Below are 24,094 nucleotides of genomic sequence, written 5' to 3' on the forward strand. Positions count from 1 at the left end.
TTCACAACACTGCTCAAATCATCAGTCATAGCTTTGCTCAAAGTTTCATCAGCCACACATAAAGATTTCCAACCGTTTTTTTGTTTGTTTTTTTTTTGTTTTTTTTTCATTGCAGGTAGCAGAAAGTAAATCAGCGTATGCATTCGTGTGTGCGTCCTTTACACACATGTTTAACACACACATAACAACCATTCTGTTTTCCCTCGTTCTTTTCTATTGATTCTTTTACGACATTGAGTCTTATCTTACTCAAGGTTCCCGCCTCGGGGAAATACATTTACATTTACCACCATCATTATTTCTCCTTTGACAGAAAATTGGTGTATAAAAATGATCTACTTTACTGTTAGATGACCCCATTTTGGCTGAGTTCCTCTTTTCTGGATTTCACAATTCGACACGTGTCTTACAGAATCTGTCAAACGTCTTCGACAGACCCGATCTTTCCCTTACCCCAAGATCGGTCGGGTGGTTTGTAATTACGTTTCACTCAAAAACTTCCTATAAGCACTTTCCAGCGCTCGATTAATTCTGATTTGACGTGGCTCTTCCGTCCACCTAAATCGAAATTTTTTTTTTTTTTTTTTTTTTGGTTACTAGCACTTTTGAGTAAAACTAATTAATCAATAACTGTGATTCCCCTGAATCTGTGATTCCCCTGAATCTGTGATTCCCCTGAATCACCTGTGGGCTTTCCGTCCACCAACGAGCTAAGTGAGGTAGAAACTGATCCGAATTCCTCAGATCAATTCTTTCCCTTACCCCAAAAAATTTGTGATTCCCCTGAATCACCTTTCGCTCGTACCAAAAAGCAAAACTCAGCCAACATGGTTCATGTTCACTCACAATTATCAAAATAATTTAACTGTCTCTTACCCGAGATGCTTTTACTGCCTCCGAGTTCTTTCTGAATCCAGTGGGTTCCTCCTGGCCCTGATAGCAGTTTTGGCTCTTCTCTCTCAATTCTGCGAGGTAAGACTAAAGCCTTTTGTGCTTTAGGGTGATCAGTCCGTCAATACGCTTTCTCAGGGCCAGAAGAAACCTCATGGTTCGCACTTCTGACACCAACTTGTTGAGGCAAAAACAAGTAACTAACAAAATAGCATCAGGCATAAGAGACATCAGGATTCAAATTGTCCTTAAAAGATATTTATTCTTGCAAGAATGTTCCCAGTCCATCCACAGTCCAGCTGCAGGTGGAGTGAGACCCAGAGCAGAGGTTGACCAGCTCCTTATAGTGTTCTATTCAAAAGCTATCTCCTACAGCCCCCACTAAACAAAATAACAAAAGAGACCCCCCTTGACCCCTCCCCAGCACGGGAATCTCCTTACCTCTGAAATCTCACACACACACACCCTGCAGCTGTATCAATATCATAAAAGAAACTCAAAATACAGCCAAAGAACGCATGGCATTCGTTTGTTAAATCGTTGAAAATAAAATACAAAGAAAAGATGAATTTTTCCACAACAGTTTCTTTGGTGGCCCGATGGGGACTTAAGTCAAGATCCAGTTGACTTTAGGATGTGGGTACATTGCAAACTTTGCACTTAGGAAATGTGCACAAGATCATAAAGAGCAGTTCAACAGGGAAACAGTGGATAAAATTTTACATTCCTTTAATGTTGATGATTGTTTGGTTTGTCACTTCAGTTGAACAAACAATAATCTTGTACCAGGAGCTTGTATCCATATGCGCCAAAGGTGGATTTAGGCTCACAAAATGGATGAGCAACAGGCGTCAAGGTGTTAGACATAATACCGGAGGATCAAAGAGCAAAGACAGTGAAAGACTTGAGCATGGATTGGGATTCTCCATCAGTTGAGAGAGTGTTGGGAGTGCAGTGGTGCATTCAGTCTGACGTATTCAACTTCAAGATTGTAATCAAAGACAGACCAGAAGAGGAATCCTATCCATGATTAGTTCCATCTATGATCCATTGGGAATTTTGAGGCCTGTCGTGTTGTCTGCAAAAAAAAATCTTGCACGATATCTGCAAAGGAGATTCAGGATGGGATGATGTCTTGCCTGAATTGGTTGTTAAAAAATGGACCACATGGCTGCAAGAACTTCACCATCTGGAAAGTTTTGTGCTTGCCAGATGTTTAAAACCTCCCAACTTTGGTGACATCACAAATGCACAGTTGCATCATTTTTCTGATGCGAGCCAGGATGGATATGGAACTGTGACATACTTGCTTTTACACAACATGCATTCTCAAGTACATTATGCTTTTATCATGGGAAAATCAAGAGTAGCACCATTTAAGTCTGTTACCATCCCTCGTGTGGAGCTCATTGCTGCTACCATGGCAAGCCGAATGGATGTGTTATGGAAGAAAGAACTGCATCTGCAGCTTCAAGATTCCGTCTTTTGGACGGACAGTGCTTCTGTTCTCAAGTACATCAAGAACGAGACCTCACGATTTCAAATATTTGTAGCCAATTGAGTGACAGAAATCCTCAAGGCCTCTCAAGCTTCACAGTGGAGATATGTAGACACAGCAAGCAATCCAGCTGATGTTGCTTCCAGAGGATCAACTGTCAACGTGTTTCTTAAGAACAAGACATGGACATCAGGTCCTGCCTTTCTTCTTCTTAATGAAAGTAAGTGGCCTGCTAATCTTAATGAACTTAAGAAGCTTGAAGTGGATGACCCTGAGGTCAAGAAAAGCATTGAGGTTAACTTTGTACAGCTCAAAGAAGAGGATGATGTGCTTTCATGTTTAATTCATCACTTTTCTTCTTGGTTCAGTTTAAAGAAAGTATAGGCTTGGATTTTGAAATTTAAGAATCTGCTCTTGTCTTTTAGTCAGAAGAGGAAACAACTGAGACTTGCCTGAGACAACTGAGCCACATTCAGGGACTTTGCCCTGTTCTTGAATATGTTTTGAGGGTTGGTGGACGATTGAGTGGGGCATCAATACCTGAAGAATCCAAACATCCTGTCATTTTGGCCAAGAATTCTCACATCTCGGATATCCTCCTGAGACGCATACACAAGGAGGTAGGACATGCTGGTTGTAAAGATGTTGTCCAAATTATTAGAAGTATTGGATTACTGGTGTAAGTACAGCAATAAGAAGAGTATTTTCCAAATGCATCATCTGTTGAAGACTGAATTCACTTCCAGGATTTACCATCAGAAAGAGTCACTCCGAATTAACCTCCATTTACCCGTGTTGGGTTAGATTATTTTGGACCTTTTGAGGTAAAGTGCAGAAGCGTTGTGAAAAGGTATGGAGTAATTTTTGCCTGTTTAGCCATACAAGCCATATATATTGAAGTGGCACCTTTATTGGACACAGATTCTTTCATTAATGCACTGCGACGTTTCACTGCAAGACGTGGACAAGTCAAGGAACTTCAATCTGATAATGGAAGGAACTTCCATTATCAGAGCAGAATGTGAGCTAAGAGTTGCCATAAAGGAATGGAATCAGTGTGAAATCAATGATGTCCTTCTTCAGAAAATAATTATATGGATGTTTAACCCCCCAACTGGATCACATTATGGAGGGGCATGGGAGAGATTAATTAGATCTGTGCGGAAAGTTCTGAATTCTACCTTAAAGGTGCAGAATCTAGATGAAGAAGGCCTACACACCTACACGTTCTTTGCGAAGTAGAAGCTATTATTAATGGTCGTCCAATTACCTTAGCATCCACAGACTCCAGTGACTTGGAAGCATTAACACCAAACCACCTGTTGCTTTTGAGGACTTCACCATCTTCACCACCAGGGGAATTCAAAAAGGATGATGTTTATGCTTGTAAACGATGGAAACAAGTCCAGTACATGTCAGATTTGTTCTGGAAGAGATGGGTTCAGGATTACTTACCGCAGCTTCAAGAACGTCAGAAATGGTCAAGAGTCAAACGCAACTTTAAATCAGGAGACATAGTGCTTATAGTGGATAACACAGCACCTCAAAACTCTTGGTTTATGGGACGCATAATTCAAACTTTTCCAGACAGAAAAGGATTTGTGCGTCCTGTGCAAATTAAGACTAAAAGCAGCTGTCTGGACAGGCCGATAACCAAGGTATGTCCTCTACAAGAAGCAGAATATGGATAACTTCACTTTTTACCTGACATTTTTTGATTTTGACTTTGGCCTATGAGCTTGACAGAGATTAACTGGAGAGAATACTTTGCGTATGAGTATGAACACTTTTTTGGCTTGACTTTTTTCAAGATTTTTCCTTTTTTGGAAGAAGAAATGGACATTATATGATTTTGTTAATGCATTAATTAGAAAAATTCATGTCTAATGAAAATGGAATCATTATTTGATAATTATTAGGGGCTGGAATGTAGTAGACATGAAAGAGTTCATGTTTTTGATTGTCACGTAATCATGGTGGGGGGTCACGGGATTACGTAGGAATGTGAATATTAGTCACCTGTTCACTGATTGAGATGGAGAGGGGGTGAGCAGGGACGATGCATTCTTTAACCACTAAACTTTGTACCATCAAGAAACATCAGTCTGTGCAATAAAGAAAAGCTAGTAAAAGTTATTTTTCTTCACCGATGTTTTATTTTTGCGTTACAAGTGCATAAAGTCCCTGTCTTAGTCTCTCAGCGGTTTTATCATTGGAGTGAGTAGCCGCTATACCCCCCTTAACTCTTCTTCTTCTTCATCAGTCAAGGGGGTAAAACAGGGGCCGTGCAGAAGTGCGCCACGTGTAGGGGCCGTGGCATGCGGATCATGATCAGACAGTTGGCTCCTGGCATGGTACAGCAGATGCAGTCTGTGTGCACCGACTGCAATGGAGAGGGTGAGAATTCAGTCCTACTTTTTATTGTTTTTTTTGCAGTAAACATGATTTGTGATGGTCTAAATTCAACATTTTAACTTGGTTGTGTTTGTAGGGGAGGTGATCCACGAGAAAGACCGCTGTAAAGAGTGTGACGGCCGTAAGGTGAATAAAGAGGTGAAGGTCTTGGAGGTGCACGTGGATAAAGGAATGAAACATGGACAGAAGATCACATTCACCGGAGAGGCGGACCAGTCGCCCAACACAGAGCCTGGAGACATTATACTGGTGATGCAGGAGAAAGATCATGAGGTAAAACACACACAAAGAGCAGAAAAGAGATAATAGTTGGACCCTAAATAACTTTTTTTTGATGAATAAAAACTATTTGGATTATCGGCTAATGGTAACAGTAACTAAGAACTTTTTCAGTGCTCTTCCGTAGATAAATGTGCACACTGAGTCTATGAATGTATTCTGTAGGTTATATATAATATATAGGTTACAATAAAAGTCATAAAGTTACCCAAACAACAGGCTGAGAATTACTAAATAACATTTATATATTTTTTCCGTACCCTGGTAAAAAAAAAAAAAAAAAAAAACACATTACTTGTGCTGCATACATGATTTAAAATTTTGGTTAGGATTCATTTCAATTTAAATTTGATGCTGAAGCATGAATATTGTTTTGATAAATGATTGTACACATTGTTTAATTTACATGTATGCATCACTTTCTGGCTATTAGGATGTGCTGTTTTGCAGAATGAGAATATTTACATTATAGAAATATAACATTAAATTTAAGTAATTGCATTTTCCACTACTTTTAAAGAACAAAACCTTCAGTATGATGTCTTTGTATGCAGGAGTTCCGTCGTGATGGAAACGATCTGCACATTTGCCACAAGATTGGCCTGGTGGAGGCGCTCTGTGGATTTCAGTTCATGCTCACGCACCTTGATGGACGGCATCTCGTCATCAAATATCCCCCTGGCAAAGTCATTGAGCCAGGTGAGCACAGGTCTTTTTGGGGGTCAATGTTTTTGTTCTTGTTTTTATAGAATATTTTCTAGGAATTGTCCTTGTGTCCTTTGTCAGGTTCTATAAGGGTTGTCCGGGGGGAAGGAATGCCTCAGTACAGAAACCCTTTTGAGAAAGGAGATCTGTTCATCAAGTTTGACGTGCAGTTTCCTGAGAACGGCTGGATCAGCACAGAGAAACTAACGGTGAGTTTCCAGCGGTGTTGATGTTGTTGACTAAAACTATTTAAAAAAAAAAAATCATTTATTGAAATAAAGCTAAAATAAAATACAAATAATAAATAAATCAAAATTCAACTTAAGCGTAAAAAGAACATTTTAAATGAAATAAAAACATTTATGACATCACCGCTGACTTCAGCTTCTCATCAAATCTTCTGTCCAGTCAAATGCTCACTGGAATGTAAAGCGTAAAACACCTGGCCAAAGCGACCGTTGACATGTCACAGAGCAATATGGGTTGGAGATGTGTTTTCGGTTGCTCAAACGCTCAAGTTTTATTCTGTTTTCCAACTGTACTTTGGTCAAGAATGAAATGGCTAGAATTTATTCACACCTCTACTACCTCTACCAACATATCATCAGTGCTCGGATCTGCTTCCATGGTGCTGTCAAGTACGACTTGTGACGTCTGTGAGGTAAACCAAACGCTATTGGCTATTTGAAAAGGGGGAGGAGCCATTTAATATGTCCCGCCTTAGCTTCCTGTTTCAGTGGAATTACATCAACACATCATACAAAGCTGCGCGTTCAAAGGCACTTCAGTGGGCCTTTAAAATGCGTTCTAAAGTATCTTACTAGGTCTTGCAGACTTTGACTGAAGACAAATAGCTCCATCTTGTCAGGTCCACTCACTGATGTACCTTATTTCATGTGTCTGTTCATACAGGAGTTGGAAGATCTGTTGCCGTCACGTACAGAGGTTCCCGTCATCTCAGCGGATGCGGAGGAAGTGGATCTGCAGGATTTTGACCTCAGTCAGGGATCAGCAGGCAGTCACCGCCGTGAAGCTTACAACGACAGCTCTGACGAAGAAGGGGGTCCGCATGGTCCGGGGGTGCAGTGCGCCCACCAGTAGTCCCACAATTCTTTGCAAGTTTTGTTTGGGGAAGTGTTTAGATTCCCTTTTGTCGGACAGATTTCATCCTCACCCTCCACGTTTAATCACATAGTGAACCGAACACACACACTTGCAGTACATATAGACATACACTTACATTACTTACTGCAATCTCACATGCAAACCTACAAATAAATTCATTCATGCGCCATTTTAAAAGAAAAGACAAGCATAACTAGAGGCAAAGCAAAATAATTTATTCACTACTTTCATTTCCATTGTAGACTTTCACAGTATATATGCTCTCTGAATATATAAAACGCAATGTCTGTGGGGAGGCAGACTGTGTTGTTTAAGTTATAATTAACACGCACGCACGCACAAGTTTGTTTTTAAAGACTGAGGCATTGTGCAGTTTTCTGGAGTTCAATAAAATGTTCAAACGTGTCTCATTATATACTTGCATTGTCAAGGTATTCAGGCATTGTCAGTCATCTTGTACTATTAATTCAGAGGAAGTGCTGGTTTCTATTCAATGGCAGGACAGGATAATATGCATGTGGGCGTCACACTGAGATGAATACAAAACAAAGCAAACCAAACCCAAAAGTGTTTTAATGTGCTCACTGTCTATGATAAAGTTATACGAGTCATGCAATTTATTATTTGCCAAAGAAACACAACAGTCTTCTTAAAAGATCAACAGCCAATGTGTGTGCATGCATTGTAAGCACTAATATAAACTTATAGGGGGTGGCATTTATCATTGGCAATTAGGAAAGTGTTTGAACCTTGAGCAAAAGTTGCTATCGTTTAAACAGAATTACTTTTGTGCTCCTACATCAATAAAGTTGATGAATGTTTTACTGTGTGTTCTGTACGTTTGTGGAAATGGGTTTGAGTATGCGCTAGTGTCCTTCTTCGGTTTCGGTCATGCGTTGAGCTGTGGGCGCAAGAAGCTCTTTAAATCCAGCTGTATTTCTATAAAACCAAAACAAATAGATAAGAACAACTTTCATTTTCTGCTAGAGAGAACCTCATGATTTTCTTTCTCCACAAATGGAAAAAAATAGCATATTTCTGAAGCTGCTCTTTTTGAATCACCATAGGCTGGAAAATAAAAAATAAAAATGGAATTTTGAGGAGAGAAAAAATCTGAATTGCATGAACCTTTTGTATTTTTTTTATTCTGTGGCAGAAACAAGCTTCCATATAATTATGTTATTGAAAGTATCACTTTCAACTTTTAATACATATATTGTAATTTTGGACTTATGTCATAATTATGACTTTCTATGTCATAATTTCGACATTTCATATCACAAATATTACTTAGTATGTCATAATTTGGACTTTTTATATTATAATTTTGGTAGCACTTTATTTTAAGGTGGTGCACAGTAGTTACACTATAGTAATAACAGTAAATTATGCATAAATATAAGTAAACAAACCCTAACCCTTACCATAAGTCTATAGTAAGCACACATAGTTAATTAAAATTACTCAGTACTTATTTGAGTAAGAAGGCTACAATGTAACTATTTTAATGTCATAATTATGATTTACCAAAGCATTATTTTTTATGTGTTGGTCCATAAGACTTGAATGATACAATAATTTTAATTTAATTAGTTCTTTAGATGACATAAAATACCTAGTGATCGCTGTCAGAATGAGCTAGCCTAGCATGTGTGCGCATACGTTACCTCTCTCGTCTGGTCTGGAGAATGCATGAGCGTTCTCTCCTCATCTGCTGGAGTTTCTCTCTTACTAAAGTTTTCTGTTGTAGCTCATCCTCCTAGAACATTCAATCAACATTTACATCATGTCCACACAGTGGTGTGTGAAAGAATGCACGTGAATTTGTGTGCACCTGTCGAAGTGTGTCGGTCAGATGCCTGAGTGTGTCTTCCTGCGTCAGGCCCAACAGATCTTCGTCTGCCTTCCGACTCTGGACGATGGCCAGTCGCTCTTGAACCTCAACGGATCAAAACAATATACTCGCAATTCAATAGTCAACTATAAACTTCAGGAAATCAAAAGTGACCCTGTTTACATATTTAATTTACATTATTGGTCTTACTACAATATATCCTGTTTCACCCAAAAACTTCATATTATGAAAGTAAAATGGGTTATGAATTCAAAAAAGGTCCAAAAGCATAGGATATGGCCTTTTTAACTAAATATTCCACAAATAAAACATATTAAATGAAGCCAATTTCTGCCATTCTTTGGTCAATCCTAATTATGACATAAAGGCCTTGTTTCACAGACAGACAGGGCTTAGATTAATCCAGGATTAGCCCTTAGTTCAATTAGGACATTTAAGTACCTTTATAAACGAGCCTTAGAAAAAAAAAACATTACTGGTGTGCATCTTGAGAGTAAACAATGGCACTGACATTTTTTAAGATATGACAGACAGTGCACGTTGCTTTCAGTTAAAACAATTCAAACATGCATTTTAGGGACTAGGTTAAAGCCTTGTCTGTGAAACAGGAAAAAGACTAGATTATGAGATACTAAATCATAATTATGAGATAAAAAGTCAAAATTATGACATATTATGACCAGTCAAAAATATAAGTAATAATAAAGTAATAATAATGACACAAGTCAAAATTCAAATAAAGTCATTTCAACTTTTTGTAAAAACATTTTTAACCTCATAATGACTTCATAATTTTGACTTTATCTCATAACTATGACTTAGTATCTCATAATTCTGGCTTTTCTATCTCATAATTATGTCAACACCTTTTTTATGTATTATGACTATGTCTCATCATTTGTGATCAGTTTCTCATGTAAAATTTTCATGTCAAGTATAATCTACCAAAAGCATGATTTTTGTTGTTGTTGTGTGGCAGATATAAGCTTCCATAAATATTGTGAAGCATTCCAATATGATTATGCAGATGGCACAGATGAGTTTGCTCACTCTGAGTAGTTGTCTGTCTCTGTCCCGTTGCCAGCGTCGCTCTGCTCTCCTCTGGATGTCCACAAGGCAGCGCATGGTGGCCTCCCGCTGTAACTGCTGCTCCTCACCCGCTCTCTCACAGATCCCCTGGTTCCTCTGCTCCTCCATCTCACGGGTCTCCAATGTTTGCGTGGGTTCAGCGTCTGGGTAATGGACACTTGCTGGTGGCGTGTCAGTGTTTTGTAGCAGCTGTGAAGGAGAGTCGGGCTGATGGGTGTCCCCGAGAGGTTGCTGTGTGAACTCTCCATCTCTTATATCCTCCTGTTGCTGCCCAGCCTGAAAAAAAAAAAAACGTGATATTTGTTGTATAATTATTGTGAAATAAAGATTCCTTGTGATTTCAGATTTCAAAGACAAAGTGATATAAAAACACTGGATATTGACTGTAGCCTATTTATTTATTTTGTTTGTTTGTTTTGTTTCAGTTGCAGCTTTAATTCTTGGGTTTGAGAAATACACTATAAAATTGAAAATTATTATTGTTATTAGTATTATTATTTTCAACATGCATTAACTTTTAAGTTAATTTTAAAGGGTTAGTTCAGCCAAAAATTAGTAATTCTGTCAGTTACTCACCCTCATGTTGTTCCAACCCTGTAAGACCTTCGTTCATCTTCGGAACACAAATTAAGATATTTTTGATTAAATCTGAGTGCTGGATCACTGCTTCATAGGCTTCTAAGGCATTATAACTTGCTGGCCCAGAAAATGTATTAAAGACATCGTTAATATAGTCCTAGTGACTACAGTGGCTCAATCTTAAGTTTATAAAGCGACGAGAATACTTTTTGTGCGCAAAAAAACAAACAAAAATAACGACTTTATTTCACTATTCACTTTCCTTCTCTCTGGGCCTCGAGTTTTTTCACGTAGTGTAACTGCATAGCGTGTCTGTGTTGTACGTCACACGTAGGCTCACTATTGGCCGACGCTGGTCATGTGTGTGATGCGTGTGACGTATAACACAGACGCGCTACGCAGTTACACTATGTGAATTCACTCGAGGCCCAGAGAGAAGGAAATGAATAGAATAGAATAGAATAGAATGAGGCATTTATATAGCGCTTTCATATGTACTACTGTACACCCAAAGCGCTTTACAATCATATCAGGGATCTCTCCTCAACCACCACCAGTGTGCAGCATCCACTTGGATGATGCGACGGCAGCCACAGAACAACGGCGCCAGTGCGCTCACCACACACCAGCTATAGGTGGAGAGAGGAGAGAGAGTGATAGAGCCAATTCAATGTAAGGGGATTATTAGGAGGCCATGATTGGTAAGGGCCAATGTGTGGAATGTGGCCAGGACACCGGGGTTACACCCCTACTCTTTACGAGAAATGCCATGGGATTTTTAATGACCACAGAGAGTCAGGACCTCGGTTTTACGTCTCATCCGAAGGACGGTGCTCTTTTGACAGTATAGTGTCCCCGTCACTACACTGGGGCGTTAGGACCCACACAGACCCCAGGGTGAGCACCCCCTGCTGGCCTTACTAACACCTCTTCCAGCAGCAACCTGGTTTTCTCAGGAGGTCTCCCATCCAGGTACTAACCAGGCTCAGCCCTGCTTAGCTTCAGTGGGCAACCAGTCTTGGGCTACAGGGTGATATGGCTGCTGGCAGAATAGTGGAATAAAGTCGTTATTTTTGTTTGTTTTTTGCGCACAAAAAGTATTCTCGTCGCTTTATAAACTTGAGCCACTGTAGTCACTAGGACTATATTAACAATGTCTTTAATACCCTTTCTGGGCCAGCAAGTTATAATGTCTTAGAAGCCTATGAAGGAGTGATCCAGCACTCAGATTTCATCAGAAATATCTTAATTTGTGTTCTGAAGATGAACGAAAGTCTTACGGGGTTGGAACAACATGAGGGTGAGTAACTGACAGAATTGTCATTTTTGGGTGAACTAACCCTTTATATTTTAAGAAACCCTAGGGAGACCTTCAGGGGTCTAACATGAACTAACAATGAGCAAAACATTCGTTGCAGTATTAATATTTGTTAATGTTAATTAATAAAATACAGCTGTTTCTTTGTTTGTACATATGTTAGTTCACAGTGCATTAACTAACGTTAACAAATACAACCTTTGATTTTAATAATGTATTAGTAAACGTTGAAATTAATATTAACTAAGATTAATAAATGCTGTAGAAGTATTGTTCACTCTTAGTTCATGTTAACTAAGGTAGTTAAATGATGTTAACTAATGAACTTTATTGTAAAGTGTTACCACTAAACTAAACTAAACTAAACTTAACTGAACTTAACTAGATAAAGACAAAATAAATACTTAAAAATGTTTCATTACATTTTAATAATAAAATACTAACTCACAAAGGAGTAACCTGCAAAAATGTTAAGATGTGATATTCATATCTTTTGAAAATTGTGTGCATTATTACAATCTAGGGCACTTCAAGTAGATATTTTATATCACAGGGTTTCATCTAACAAACAAAAAAGGCTGAGAACCCAGATCTATTCCTAATTTTACATATTATATACTGTATATAAAAAGTAACAGCTGTTGACACAGAGGAACACGTTACGGTTCAAAAGTAATTTGAAGTGACACTCTTACTGTGATGAAGCCTGAATGGTCTTGTTGGATCAGTGTCTGTGTCTCTCCTTTCTCACTCTCTGAATGCGTTTCTTCATACTGTGCACTTCGCTGCAGAGAGACAGAGCTTACGTTCTCCTGGTGTGTGTAAATATTCACATCATGTGGATTTGTGTCAGGGACGTGTGTGTTATTATCTCCATCCTCCTGCACTGTAATAGAGACGGCCTCTTCTTTCTGTTGAGTCAAGGTCACTTCCTGTAGAAATCAAACCTTTCTATGTATAAACGAACAGTTTGAGGTGATTTAACACAGAAAGAGTGCGCGTGTGTTTTGCACATGTACCTGAAAGTGATTCTCTCCGTGGGTTGGTTTGCTCCAGGCCAGTGTGATCAGAGAGTTTTGTTTCTCCACTGAAATCTCCTCATGGTCTCCTTTGCTCTTAATGTCTCCTTCTCTTTTTCTGTCTCCGTCTCTCGTCTCCATCATGCTCACTTCATTTCTTGGGTCTTTGACACACACAATCTCTAAATATGGAGTATCTTCTGGATCTAAAGCCATGCCACATCCTTCAAACACAGAAATACAGAATAAATGCCTAGCCCGTATCTCAACAAGTTAATGCAATTTTAATTTATACACTACCATCAAAACGGGGTTAGTTATCAAAGGAGAACTCCGGTCAATTTTAACATTGAGCTCATTTTTTTGTAAATTTGGAGTGCTGTCAATACAGAGAACAACGACAAAAATCGGTGTTGTCTACACCGTGTTATCCTCTTTTTAAAATTTGCACCCTGTTGACTTCAATGGGGCAAGTTTTAAACAAGCTTTTAGCCTCTTAACATCCTTTATGTGTCATTACAAGTGCACAGCTAATGTGAGTGATTCCTTCAGAGTGAACATGGTGAATCTGACTGCAGTAGATGCGAAATTTATTAATAAAAATTATGTTATTTCAGCCAGCGCACATACCTGTATTTTCTTCCTGTTTTCGTTCGAAGTCCACAGTAATCAATTGTCGAGTTCACGCGCGTGATCATAGGTAACTAAACCTATGCGTGTGAACTCGACAATCGATTACTATGGCCTTCGACTGAATATCTTTCACATCTACTGCAGTCAGATTCACCCGTGTTAACTCTAAAGGAATCACTCACATGACCTGGGCACTTGTAATGACACATCAAGGATGTTAAGAGGCTAAAAGCAGGTTTAAAACTTGCCCCATTGAAGTCAACAGGGTGCAAATTTTAAAAAGAGGATAACACCGTGTAGGCAACACCGATTTTTGTCGTTGTTCTCTGTATTGACAGCACTCCAAATTTACAAAAAAATGAGCTCAATGTTAAAATTGACCGGAGTTCTCCTTTAAGTGCTATATTAAGGATGTGGCATATGAATGTTTGTCAGTTACCAGTGCAGAGTTCTTGTTTTTCACCATCTGACAGCTCTTCATGCTCCTGTTCAGTCCTCTCTCTCTCCTAACAGAGACACAGGAAACAGTTACTCACATTGTATTCCCTTCAATTGAAAATCTAGTTCATCTCTTCAAGTGAAGGTTCTTCAGTGGTTTCTTCAAGTACTTTAGGTTCAGCAAAGAACATTCTAAGTATCAAGAACCATTTCTAAAAGTAAAGGGTTCTTGAGTTGTACTGGGTTTTTTTTTATTGTGAAGGACTTTTTTTTTCTTAGTGTGAAGGACTTTTTAAAAATCTAAAGATCCTTTTTCCACTATAAAGTGTAGGCTCTTCAGAACATTGCTTAGGTTCTAGGTATCATCTGTTAAAAGCAAAAGAGGCCTTGCTCTAGTCTAGATTTTGACATCAGGAAAGCATGATATGTGATTGGTGATGTCTAAGTGTGGAAGTCATTTGTCATTACGGTTTCAGCGTTCACTGTGTTGGTGCCTCTGCTGGCGTGTGCTGGCACACGTGACTGCAAAACTTCATGCAGGTTGTGGAAACTGGGTCCATGCAGTTCACTCTCATATTTGTGAAGCAAAGTCCAAAGACCCTCGGGGTCCTGAGAAAGGAAAGAGACTGGATCAAACAAGCTATCAAAAAAAATAGAGACATCAAAAATTGTGGTTTAAAGGGATAGTTCACCCAAAAATGAAAATTCTGTCATCATTTACTCTCCCTCAAGTTGTTCCAAACCTGTATGACTTTCTTTCTTCTGCTGAACACAAAAGAAGATATTTTGAAGAAAGTCGGTAACCAAACGACTGATGGACCCCATTGACTTCCATAGTAGGAAAAAAAAATACTATGGAAGTCAATGGGGACCAGCAACTGTTTAATTACCAACCTTCTTTAAAATATCTTCTTTTGTGTTTAGCAGAAGAAAGGAAATCATACAGGTTTGGAACAACTTGAGGGTGAGTAAATGATGACAGAATTTTCATTTTTGGGTGAACTATCCCTTTAAATCTCATTTATCACACTGAAAATTGTCCATTTGAGTGCACTGCATTGTGTGATGCCTGGGATTTGCACATTTTAGCAAACATAGTGGGTGTATTCCATGCACACCGAAATTTCACAGACTGTGCTAAGCATACTAAATACTGCAGAAATAATGATAGTTTGCTATTCAGAACATAGCATGAGAGATTCACCAAATCTGGCAGAGAGTATAAAACAGTCCAGGCCTCATCTTCATGTGCTTGTGTCAGCTTAGTCAGCAAATGAATGGCACATTCCACCCATGAGACATCTATCCGAGAACACCCTGGGGCGAAGGGTCCATTATAAGAACCATGTGCTTCCTGTAGAACAGCTTTAATCTGCTGCAGGCTCAACACACAACTCGGATCCACTGCGTTTCCGTGGACCACATCTTAAAGACACAAATATACACACTTTAAATGAAAACCAGAGAAGGCATATTTTACTGCTGATGTGCTTCTAATGCTAAATTACTAGTCATTGTGGTGAGTTCCCCCCAAAATGAAATGCAAATCTGGATTTGGAACAACACGAGAGTGAGTAAATAATGACAGAGTAATAATTTTGGGGGGAACTTTCCCTTTAATTGTGATTTTATATGTAGATGATTAACTGTTGTTTTCCTGAATGTTTCGGAGCCCCTGGAGGTCGCTCAGGGAAACCCTGTGTAAGATCTCCAACAATTGTTTCCTTTCCTGCTCCTGACACAGAACCAAAAACTGCAGCACAGCCTGATGGGTAGGAAATAAACAACTTACAATAAAACTGCACATAACACAAGCATATAGGAGAAATATTGCTGGCTTCAAGTCATGTTCGAATGAATATCATACATGAATGGATGTATTTAGCAGTAGTACTGTTGATAAAGCTGATACCAAATGAGGAGACCAAATAATTTATGAAGAGACCAAATTATTTTAAAATTTTCCATCATTCTCTGTGGGAGCACAAAAATGACAAAATGTCATTCAAAAGTTTGGGGTCAGTGTTTTTTTTTTGGGAAAGAGAGAGTTAAATTGATCAAAAGATTTCAATTAAAAAAATGCTGTTCTTTTGAAAGAATCCAGAAGAAAAATGTATAATGGTTTCTACAAAAAATATTTTTTTTACTTTTTTTCAACATTCACAATAGTAAGAAATGTTTCTTGAACAGCAAATCAGCATATTAATGATTTCTGAAAGATCATGTGACACTGAAGACTGAAAATTCTATATATCATTTTAAATTGTAATAATAATTTTCACAATATTACTGTTTTTACTGTATTTTTGACCAAATAAATGCAGCCTTGGTTAGCATACGAGACTTTTTCAAAAACATTAAAAATTGTACCCCACAAATAGACCTCAAACTTTTGGTGGTGATTAAATAACAACTGCACATTTAATGCAAATGAAGATAATACATTTTATTTATATTTTTAAAAAATTTCTGTCTTTGTCAGTAAGTGAACAAGAAAAGTTGGCCAACAAGTTAATTTTATTCCAACTTGAACATATAACACAACGTAACTTTCAAATTCATAAACAGGAATTTGGAGGATTTGTATTACAGTACCTGCTGTGCGCAATTTCCTTTTTTCCAGCCCTGCTGTTTTTTAGCGGTGGGATCCACGTTTTCCTGAAGCCAGATTCTAGAGAGTTCCTGACTGACTGAGCTTCTCATATAAGGCCTAGAACACACAGAGATAGTTTTTATTCAAGCTTGCACACTTTGGAGTAAAAATTTGTGTACGAGTCAGCATACAGTCAAGTGTTTTAAATCCCATATTTAACACGCTCACCATCTGTCCCAGTGCTGTCTGGCGACCAGCAGTGCTGTGTAGGACTGTTCTTCTCTCTCAGCTCTCCGCACAGCGACGCACAAACTGAGATATATTACACGCAGAGCTTCCTGTCCCACTCTGCAGGAGCAATAAATCACATCACAACATTGTGCAACCATTAGCATAGATATTACCATTAATATAATAGATTGATATTGACATTAAAAAGTCATGCTCAACTATCGCGATATGTGAATGTCAACATTTCTAGTTCTGCAAGCTCAAATTTCTTGTCGTTGTGTTTGTGTTGCATTCTCAGGGTGGCCAGTAGAGGCACTATAGTGGGCAAAAACATTAAACCTTCTTCTATGATGCATTCTGTCTGGTGTAATCGAACTACTGATGCTGTTAGCCAATCACATACATCTATTAGAATTCATCAACCAATGAACACAATTGAATGACCTGTTCATGAGCGTGCAGATTGCTTCCTTCTCATCTTGATAATGTGACTCCAGCTCCAACAGGAGGATGACAGCGGACCAAGCCTGTTCCCTCGGTTTGGATGACCAAGCCTGATCTCTAGGTTTAACACTCTCAGGACAGCCTCGCAAGACCACAGAATCACAGCTCCTGCCATATTCATCAAATAGAATTAAGTAGTAATGCATTTGGTGAGACTTTACTTAAAGGAACACTCCGACTTTTTGGGACTTTAGCTTATTCACAGTATCCCCCAGAGTTACTGTAAGTCCATACATACCTTTTTCATTTCTGTGCGTTCTGTAAGTGTTATTTGACGCACCCACCGCTAGCCTAGCTTAGCACAAAGACTGGATGTAAATGGATAAGGTAGCATACTAATCCCAATAAGTGACAAAATAATGCAAACATTTTCCTATTTACATGTTGTGATCTGTATACCGGTAGTCACAGCGTGTACAAATAACAAGGCTATATGAGACAGAGACCATTTTTAATCGTATAAATACTGGGAACTATATTCTCACTAGGCGTAGGAGCACAGCTACTTGGGCGGAGTGATTAGCGCAGCACACGAGACGCCCTGTTGATGGTTCTGTAAACAAAACAAACGTAGCTAACTAGCTACTAGCGAACGTGACTCGTGATCATGGCTGACTTTGAGGAATTGTCAGAGGAATTTTACTGGGTATCAAACCAAGATCCAGAACCATATAGTTTTGAGCCAGAATACACAGACGAGGAGTTACAAACTTTGGAAGCTGTAAGACAAGATACAGCGAACACCCATGATTGTAAACTATAAATTTACTATCTAGTAATTGCTGACTCTATTACTCCAACTCTGAGCGAATTCTCTGCTCTTCACCACAGGGCATCTCGTGTGCTGCACTAATCACTCCGCCCAAGTAGCTGTGCTCCTACACCTAGTGAGAATATAGTTCCCAGTATTTATACGATTAAAAATGGTCTCTGTCTCATATAGCCTTGTTATTTGTACACGCTGTGACTATACAGATCACAACATGTAAATAGGAAAATGTTTGCATTATTTTGTCACTTATTGGGATTAGTATGCTACCTTATCCATTTACATCCAGTCTTTGTGCTAAGCTAGGCTAGCGGTGGGTGCGTCAAATAACACTTACAGAACGCACAGAAATGAAAAAGATATAGTGCATTTTAATGTACATTATGAATGCATGTATAATGCATTAGGCTTCAAATAAAGTGTTACCAAGTGTTAGGCAAATATATAATGGAAGATTAGAAAATCAACAAATTAACTTTTAATTACCTGTAGCACCGGAGGGCCCCTGGCAGCCCACACATCTGGAGAAGGTCTCTGTGTCTGAAAGCTTGCTCTACAAACGCTCCCAGTTCACACACGCAATCTGTCTGATCCCACGCTGACATCGAGTCCCACCAAACAACACCTTTAATTATGTGCAAAAAATACTCTTTAACTATTCTTTGAAAGGGAGTGGTTGAGTACTCTGAATTTGATCTTGTACCATACTCATCCTGTAACATCTCTCTGTACAGGTGCTCTTTGATGACGTCATATTTGTAGGACAGGAGTTGGAGGATGTCGGTACTGCTGGGAGAGATCCTGCCCGGTCGCATGCTCCCAGCGTTCCTCTGAGAAAGAGATGGTAGGACACTCCAAACACCATCAAGAACAAGTCTGGATCAGAAAGCAGGAAGAATATGTGGTAAATTTGTATAAGAATATAAGCAGTTGAATTAAAGAGTGTGTGTTTAAAGTGACCTGGTGTAAAGTCTCTTGGCTCTATTCTGAAGACAAAAGATACTAAACTGCCCTGGATCTTGCTCCTAGAAGAAAGCAATACAGAATATCACAAAGTACGTACACATATATTTAGCAGACACCATTCTCCACGGTGATTAAAAAATGAGCGAATGATCATGCTTCCAGCTAAAATAGAGTGCAAAGCTAAATAGGTGAAAACATAAAATTTTAATTTTAAAAGACAATTTGTATGAACTCGTATTTTACCAGTTGTTTAGAGATGAAGTTGATTGTTGATTGTTTGTTTTGTTTGTGAGTATGATCGATTCTACCAGCCTTCAACATCTGGAGCTCCCAGTACAGCTATAGAAATCATAAGCAGTTCACATCTTTTAATTCACAATTGAACCCTGCATGATTTTCAAATTCATGCACACAAAAGACCCAAAACAAAGGCAAATATCTAAGATAAGGGTTCACTCTAAGAAAAAAAATCCATGGAAAAAACGAATAACGTCCTGGCAGAATTTTTTTGTGGACATTTCCTACAACCCTAAAACACACTGCGTAACACATAACACACACACATATATAATATATATATATATAATATATATATATATATATATATAGTGTGGAAAATACGTATTTGAACACCCTGCTATTTTGCAAGTTCTCCCACTTAGAAATCACGGAGGGGTCTGAAATTGTCATCGTAGGTGCATGTCCACTGTGAGAGACATAATAATAAAAATAAAAAAATCCCGAAATCACAATGTTTGATTTTTTAACTATTTATTTGTATGATAAAGCTGCAAATAAGAATTTGAGAAAATCAAAGTTAATATTTGGTACAGTAGCCTTTGTTTGCAATTACAGAGGTCAAACGTTTCCTGTAGTTTTTCACCAGGTTTGCACACACTGCAGGAGGGATTTTGGCCCACTCCTCCACACAGATCTTCTCTAGATCAGTCAGGTTTCTGGGCTGTCGCTGAGAAACGCGGAGTTTGAGCTCCTTCCAAAGATTCTCTATTGGGTTTAGGTCTGGAGACTGGCTAGGCCAAGCCAGAACCTTGATATGCTTCTTACAGAGCCACTCCTTGGTTATCCTGGCTGTGTGCTTCGGGTCATTGTCATGTTAAAAGACCCAGCCTCGACCCATCTTCAATGCTCTAACTGAGGGAAGGAGGTTGTTCATCAAAATCTCGCAATACATGGCCCCGGTCATCCTCTCCTTAATACAGTGCAGTCGCCCTGTCCTGCCCTTACCAGCCCTGTGGAGGTGTACAATTTTGCCTCTAGTGTCTTTGGACAGCTCTTTGGTCTTGGCCATGTTAGTAGTTGGATTCTTACTGATTGTATGGGGTGGACAGGTGTCTTTATGCAGCTAACGACCACAAACAGGTGCATCTAATTTAGGATAATAAATGGAGTGTAGGTGGACATTTTAAAGGCAGACTAACAGGTCTTTGAGGGTCAGAATTCTAGCTGATAGACAGGTGTTCAAATACTTATTTGCAGCTGTATCATACAAAATAAATAGTTAAAAAATCATATATTGTGATTTCTGTTTTTTTTTTTTTTTTAGATTATGTCTCTCACAGTGGACATGCACCTACGATGACAATTTCAGACCCCTCCATGATTTCCAAGTGGGAGAACTTGCAAAATAGCAGGATGTTCAAATACTTATTTTCCTCATTGTATATATATTTATTGCTTACAATATATATATATATATATATATATATATATATATATATATATATATATATATATATATATATATATATATATATTTATATATATAATCTTACTTTAGAAATAAGAAAAATAAAGTAAAGCAGAGTATTTTAGAGAATTATAGAAGGAATTAAATAAAAAAATACCTCTTCTCTGTTCTTTTGCTGTTTCTCCATCACTAGGAGAACATGCAGAACTCTTCTGGCTGAACATGACAACCCTCCACTCTGACCTCTGACCTGGACACATCAAACTCTGTATCACATCAGACTTTTCTTATTTCTGTCTCTTTCTACTTCTCTTTTCTGTCTCGTTCCTCTCATTCATGTAATTCTGAGCCGAATGTCTGTGTTCTGAATGTTCACCTGTGAAATGGCTCTCTTTGTCTCCTCCAGGCTGGCGGTGATGAGAAAGACGCTCTTATAGAGGGAACAGATGACGTCCATGCCGACCTCATCCTCCTCATGTACACCGATGGTCTCACAAACCAAATGCAAGCACTCTTCCATCCTAAAAAAGACAAAGCATTTCATATAAGCTCAATTTCATCACCACAAAGGTCTTTGAACGAAATATACACACTACAAGCACAATCAACATGATGAAATGTGTTCTTGCTATACATCATGATGCAAATATAAAATACATAACAGGTAGCTCTACCTTATATAACTCCAACTTGAAAAGAGAAAGTGTCTCACTTGTTCGATGAGTTTATCTTCATGAATGATGCACGATTACAACAAAGCCACGTCTGTTGCTGAGGAAACCTTTAGGGTCAGATTACAGTGGCAGCTTTGCGCTGACCGCACTCTTCCTCAGACAAATCATGACACCCAATCAGGCACAGTATATAAAAAGCCTGGCCGAATCCTACTGTAAACCTTATGTTAGATAGCTCTTATTTTAGACTTTAAATATTTGGTTAAATTGAAACATTTAGGATTTACATTGAGTTAAAATGTATGTTTAATATCAAAGTTGAAGAAATTGAATTTTGATGAAAATTAAGACAACCAACCAAACATTGTAAGACCACAATATATGTATGGTATTGGTTGAGCAAATATCCCATTTGTTAATTTTTATTAAAATTATATAATCTTTTGTTTTCTACAGTAAATCTAAATTAAATCGTATTTAATCAAAATTGGCTCGCTATTTATGTATAAATATAGTGTAAAAAAACTGTTTTTCACTAAATGTAATTTTGAGTAACCCATTTTAAATGTGCAATAAGAACAAGCACAGACTGGGTAAAGGTGGTATTTGGTGTAATAACGTGACACATTAAATATGACATATACAAATACTGATGAATGTCAATGCACCTGATAACATACAGTACATACAAATACATAACTCAAAATAATTCTGTGAAGGCACTATATCAGATTCCGCTCTTTTTGTGTTTCTATTTTTACATAGATTCACTGTCAGTGTTGTAAATAAAATGATCAAGTGTAATAACATATTGCTTATAAAAATCTGTATTTAAAGAGAGTGAAAACAGCAAAAAAGGCCCATCAAAAACAGTGCAACACACAAAAAAACAATGCAGATTTGTTCAAATCATTAATTGAAGAGGAAAAGTCCATAATCTTTTATCTTGATGTTATGGCAAGCAACCATGCTAAAAAAGAAACCTCATGATGATTCAAAAAAGCTTTTACCTCTTTGCATCTGTGTTGAAAGAGGAAAACTATTCTTTTTTCACTGGATGTGTAACTGATAATGTGTAATTTAGCTGCATTTAACACAGGTTTAACACTGTTAGAAACACTTACAGACAGTAGCACCAATCAAAAACAAACAAATCACTAAATACAGTATACAGTAGAGGATTGTTAATGTGGTTTGAACTTTAAAGTAAAAAAATGTAATGTGCGTTAAGCTCAAGCATTTTAAAGTCAATACAAAACTCCATTCGCAACTCATACCTGTAATCTGATGAATTTCTGAGCGAAACAGGATATTCAACATAATAAATGTAGGATGGTAGTTGTTATTCATCAGGAAATGACAGAATTGTGAAAAGTGAAGGCAGATGTTGGAAGGTCAAGGGTTGATAAGTAGGGATTTGTGATGTCAGCTGAAAACTAGCAAGTGTTTACATTTGTATAATGATTATAAACGTTTTTATATGAAATAATGTGTACTAATTTTAAGGCCAATTCACACTCAGATTAGTACGTCACTTCTCAGATAATCCCATTTGACATTGCGACAAACCGCGAATGAACATGTTCAATCGGCAAAAACAAGCGCTTGGCGTTGGTGGGTGTCTGTCGGTGCAGTGTGAATAGGCCTTCACAGAATAAGACCAGGAATGTGCATTATAAAGAAATAAAGCAAATTTTGATTTCATGTTGACTTCAAGAGCTTGTTTTAGTTCATCAGATCTCGGGGATGATTAAAACCAGATTCAGTGATATTTAGACCTTGTAGACAAACTGATTTTACTCCACAGTTTAAGGGTCTCAAAGATTGCCATGGATAATTTTAGGGCATTTCTCAGTGGCGATGCAGTGGGCGTTGTGTTCAACCAGTCCAGCGGGACACTGGCATCCTGGCACACAGGGTTTAAAGCAGTGAGCCTCGATGACACCGAGTGGCACGTCTTTATTAAAACACGTCTTAGGACACGGCGGCCCACACTCATCAAACACATAACCGCGGTCCAGCGGGCAACCCACAGCTGTAGGGATGGAAAAGAAAAAGCATGGCATTATACTAAAACACAACAAATCAAGTCAAATGAATTTACATATTGCTTTATACAACACAGATTGGTTACATGACACGAGCAAATCTTTTTAATCCTGTTAACATTCAATTTTCATTATTCTGAGTATTCTCTGAGAATTGCGGTTTCAATCCTGTTAACATGCAATTTTCATTATTCTGAGTATTCTCTGAGAATTGCGGTTTCCCATCTGTCACTGTCAGTCACTACAATATTATGTCGACTGACAAATGGGGTCTCACTTGGGAGCCCCAATCACCTCTGAGTTTTAGAAAAACGGCCAATGGAATTGGCAAGTGGAATTTGCATGCCGAACCACTCCCTCGCACATTCGGGTATATAAGATGGCGGCACTTATCCACTAATACAGATTTTTGCTTTGTAGCCAAATGGTTGCACAGCAATCACACTTCCAATCAGCAAGCAATGAGTGTGCTGCAGAGATCATTCACGATGGTGAAGAGGGCGCATTCAGTGGTTTTGGCCATTCTAAAAGAGCATTGTACAGTTAAAGGTCTACTAAAGCATGAAAATACCATAATATGTTTGCAGATATTTAGGTAACATGCTAATTTCACATACTCGTTTATTTGAAAAACACTTCAACAGCCAGTTATTTTATTCATTTATTTTTTTACACGTTCCGTGTTGTCAGTCGGTATGTATAATCTCGCCCACTGCCAGTTCACCCAATAGTATTTCGAAATCTGCTCTGGCATGAC

The 24,094-nt window shown here is 38.2% G+C and overlaps 4 protein-coding genes across 5 annotated transcripts in view; 1 reads left to right on the top strand and 3 right to left on the bottom strand.

Annotated features, from left to right (window-relative positions):
- Positions 1-7,734, top strand: part of dnaja2b (DnaJ heat shock protein family (Hsp40) member A2b) — a 30,959-nt gene extending 23,225 nt beyond the window's left edge. Inside the window, exons 5-9 of the mRNA XM_081372934.1 lie at positions 4,653-4,786; positions 4,881-5,077; positions 5,638-5,782; positions 5,870-5,997; positions 6,701-7,734. Of these exons, the coding sequence (XP_081229060.1) occupies positions 4,653-4,786; positions 4,881-5,077; positions 5,638-5,782; positions 5,870-5,997; positions 6,701-6,889 (793 nt within the window). The 3' untranslated portion in view covers positions 6,890-7,734. The remainder of the gene's footprint in view (positions 1-4,652; positions 4,787-4,880; positions 5,078-5,637; positions 5,783-5,869; positions 5,998-6,700) is intronic.
- On the bottom strand, positions 7,109-16,969 carry LOC308695026 (uncharacterized protein). 2 transcript variants are annotated; one of them, XM_081372933.1, is made up of 12 exons: positions 16,666-16,969; positions 16,440-16,554; positions 15,492-15,609; positions 15,049-15,269; positions 14,313-14,453; positions 13,846-13,912; positions 12,774-12,997; positions 12,450-12,665; positions 9,819-10,133; positions 8,748-8,852; positions 8,581-8,672; positions 7,109-7,852 (listed from the first exon to the last, which is right to left on the bottom strand). In XM_081372933.1, exons 1-12 carry the CDS (start codon positions 16,842-16,844, stop codon positions 7,780-7,782), a joined length of 1,866 nt encoding a protein of 621 aa, XP_081229059.1. In that variant the 5' UTR covers positions 16,845-16,969; the 3' UTR covers positions 7,109-7,779. The 2 variants fall into 2 exon arrangements, with proteins under 2 accessions (XP_081229059.1, XP_081229058.1); XM_081372932.1 differs by having other exon boundaries at positions 12,450-12,686; positions 16,666-16,960.
- On the bottom strand, positions 16,929-21,350 carry LOC308694346 (uncharacterized protein; the record flags this gene model as incomplete). Its single annotated transcript, XM_081371853.1, has 8 exons — positions 16,929-16,983; positions 17,113-17,280; positions 18,428-18,817; positions 18,902-18,966; positions 19,151-19,246; positions 20,773-20,865; positions 20,992-21,136; positions 21,328-21,350. 8 exons carry the CDS (start codon positions 21,348-21,350, stop codon positions 16,929-16,931), a joined length of 1,035 nt encoding a protein of 344 aa, XP_081227979.1.
- kcp (kielin cysteine rich BMP regulator) overlaps positions 21,325-24,094 on the bottom strand; it is a 62,053-nt gene continuing 59,283 nt past the window's right edge. Inside the window, exon 51 of the mRNA XM_081371854.1 lies at positions 21,325-23,324. Coding sequence (XP_081227980.1) covers positions 23,107-23,324 — 218 coding nt within the window. The 3' untranslated portion in view covers positions 21,325-23,106. The remainder of the gene's footprint in view (positions 23,325-24,094) is intronic.

Source organism: Scardinius erythrophthalmus (genome assembly GCF_964197995.2).
Source record: "Scardinius erythrophthalmus genome assembly, chromosome: 8".
Classification (NCBI taxonomy): Eukaryota; Metazoa; Chordata; class Actinopteri; order Cypriniformes; family Leuciscidae; genus Scardinius; species Scardinius erythrophthalmus.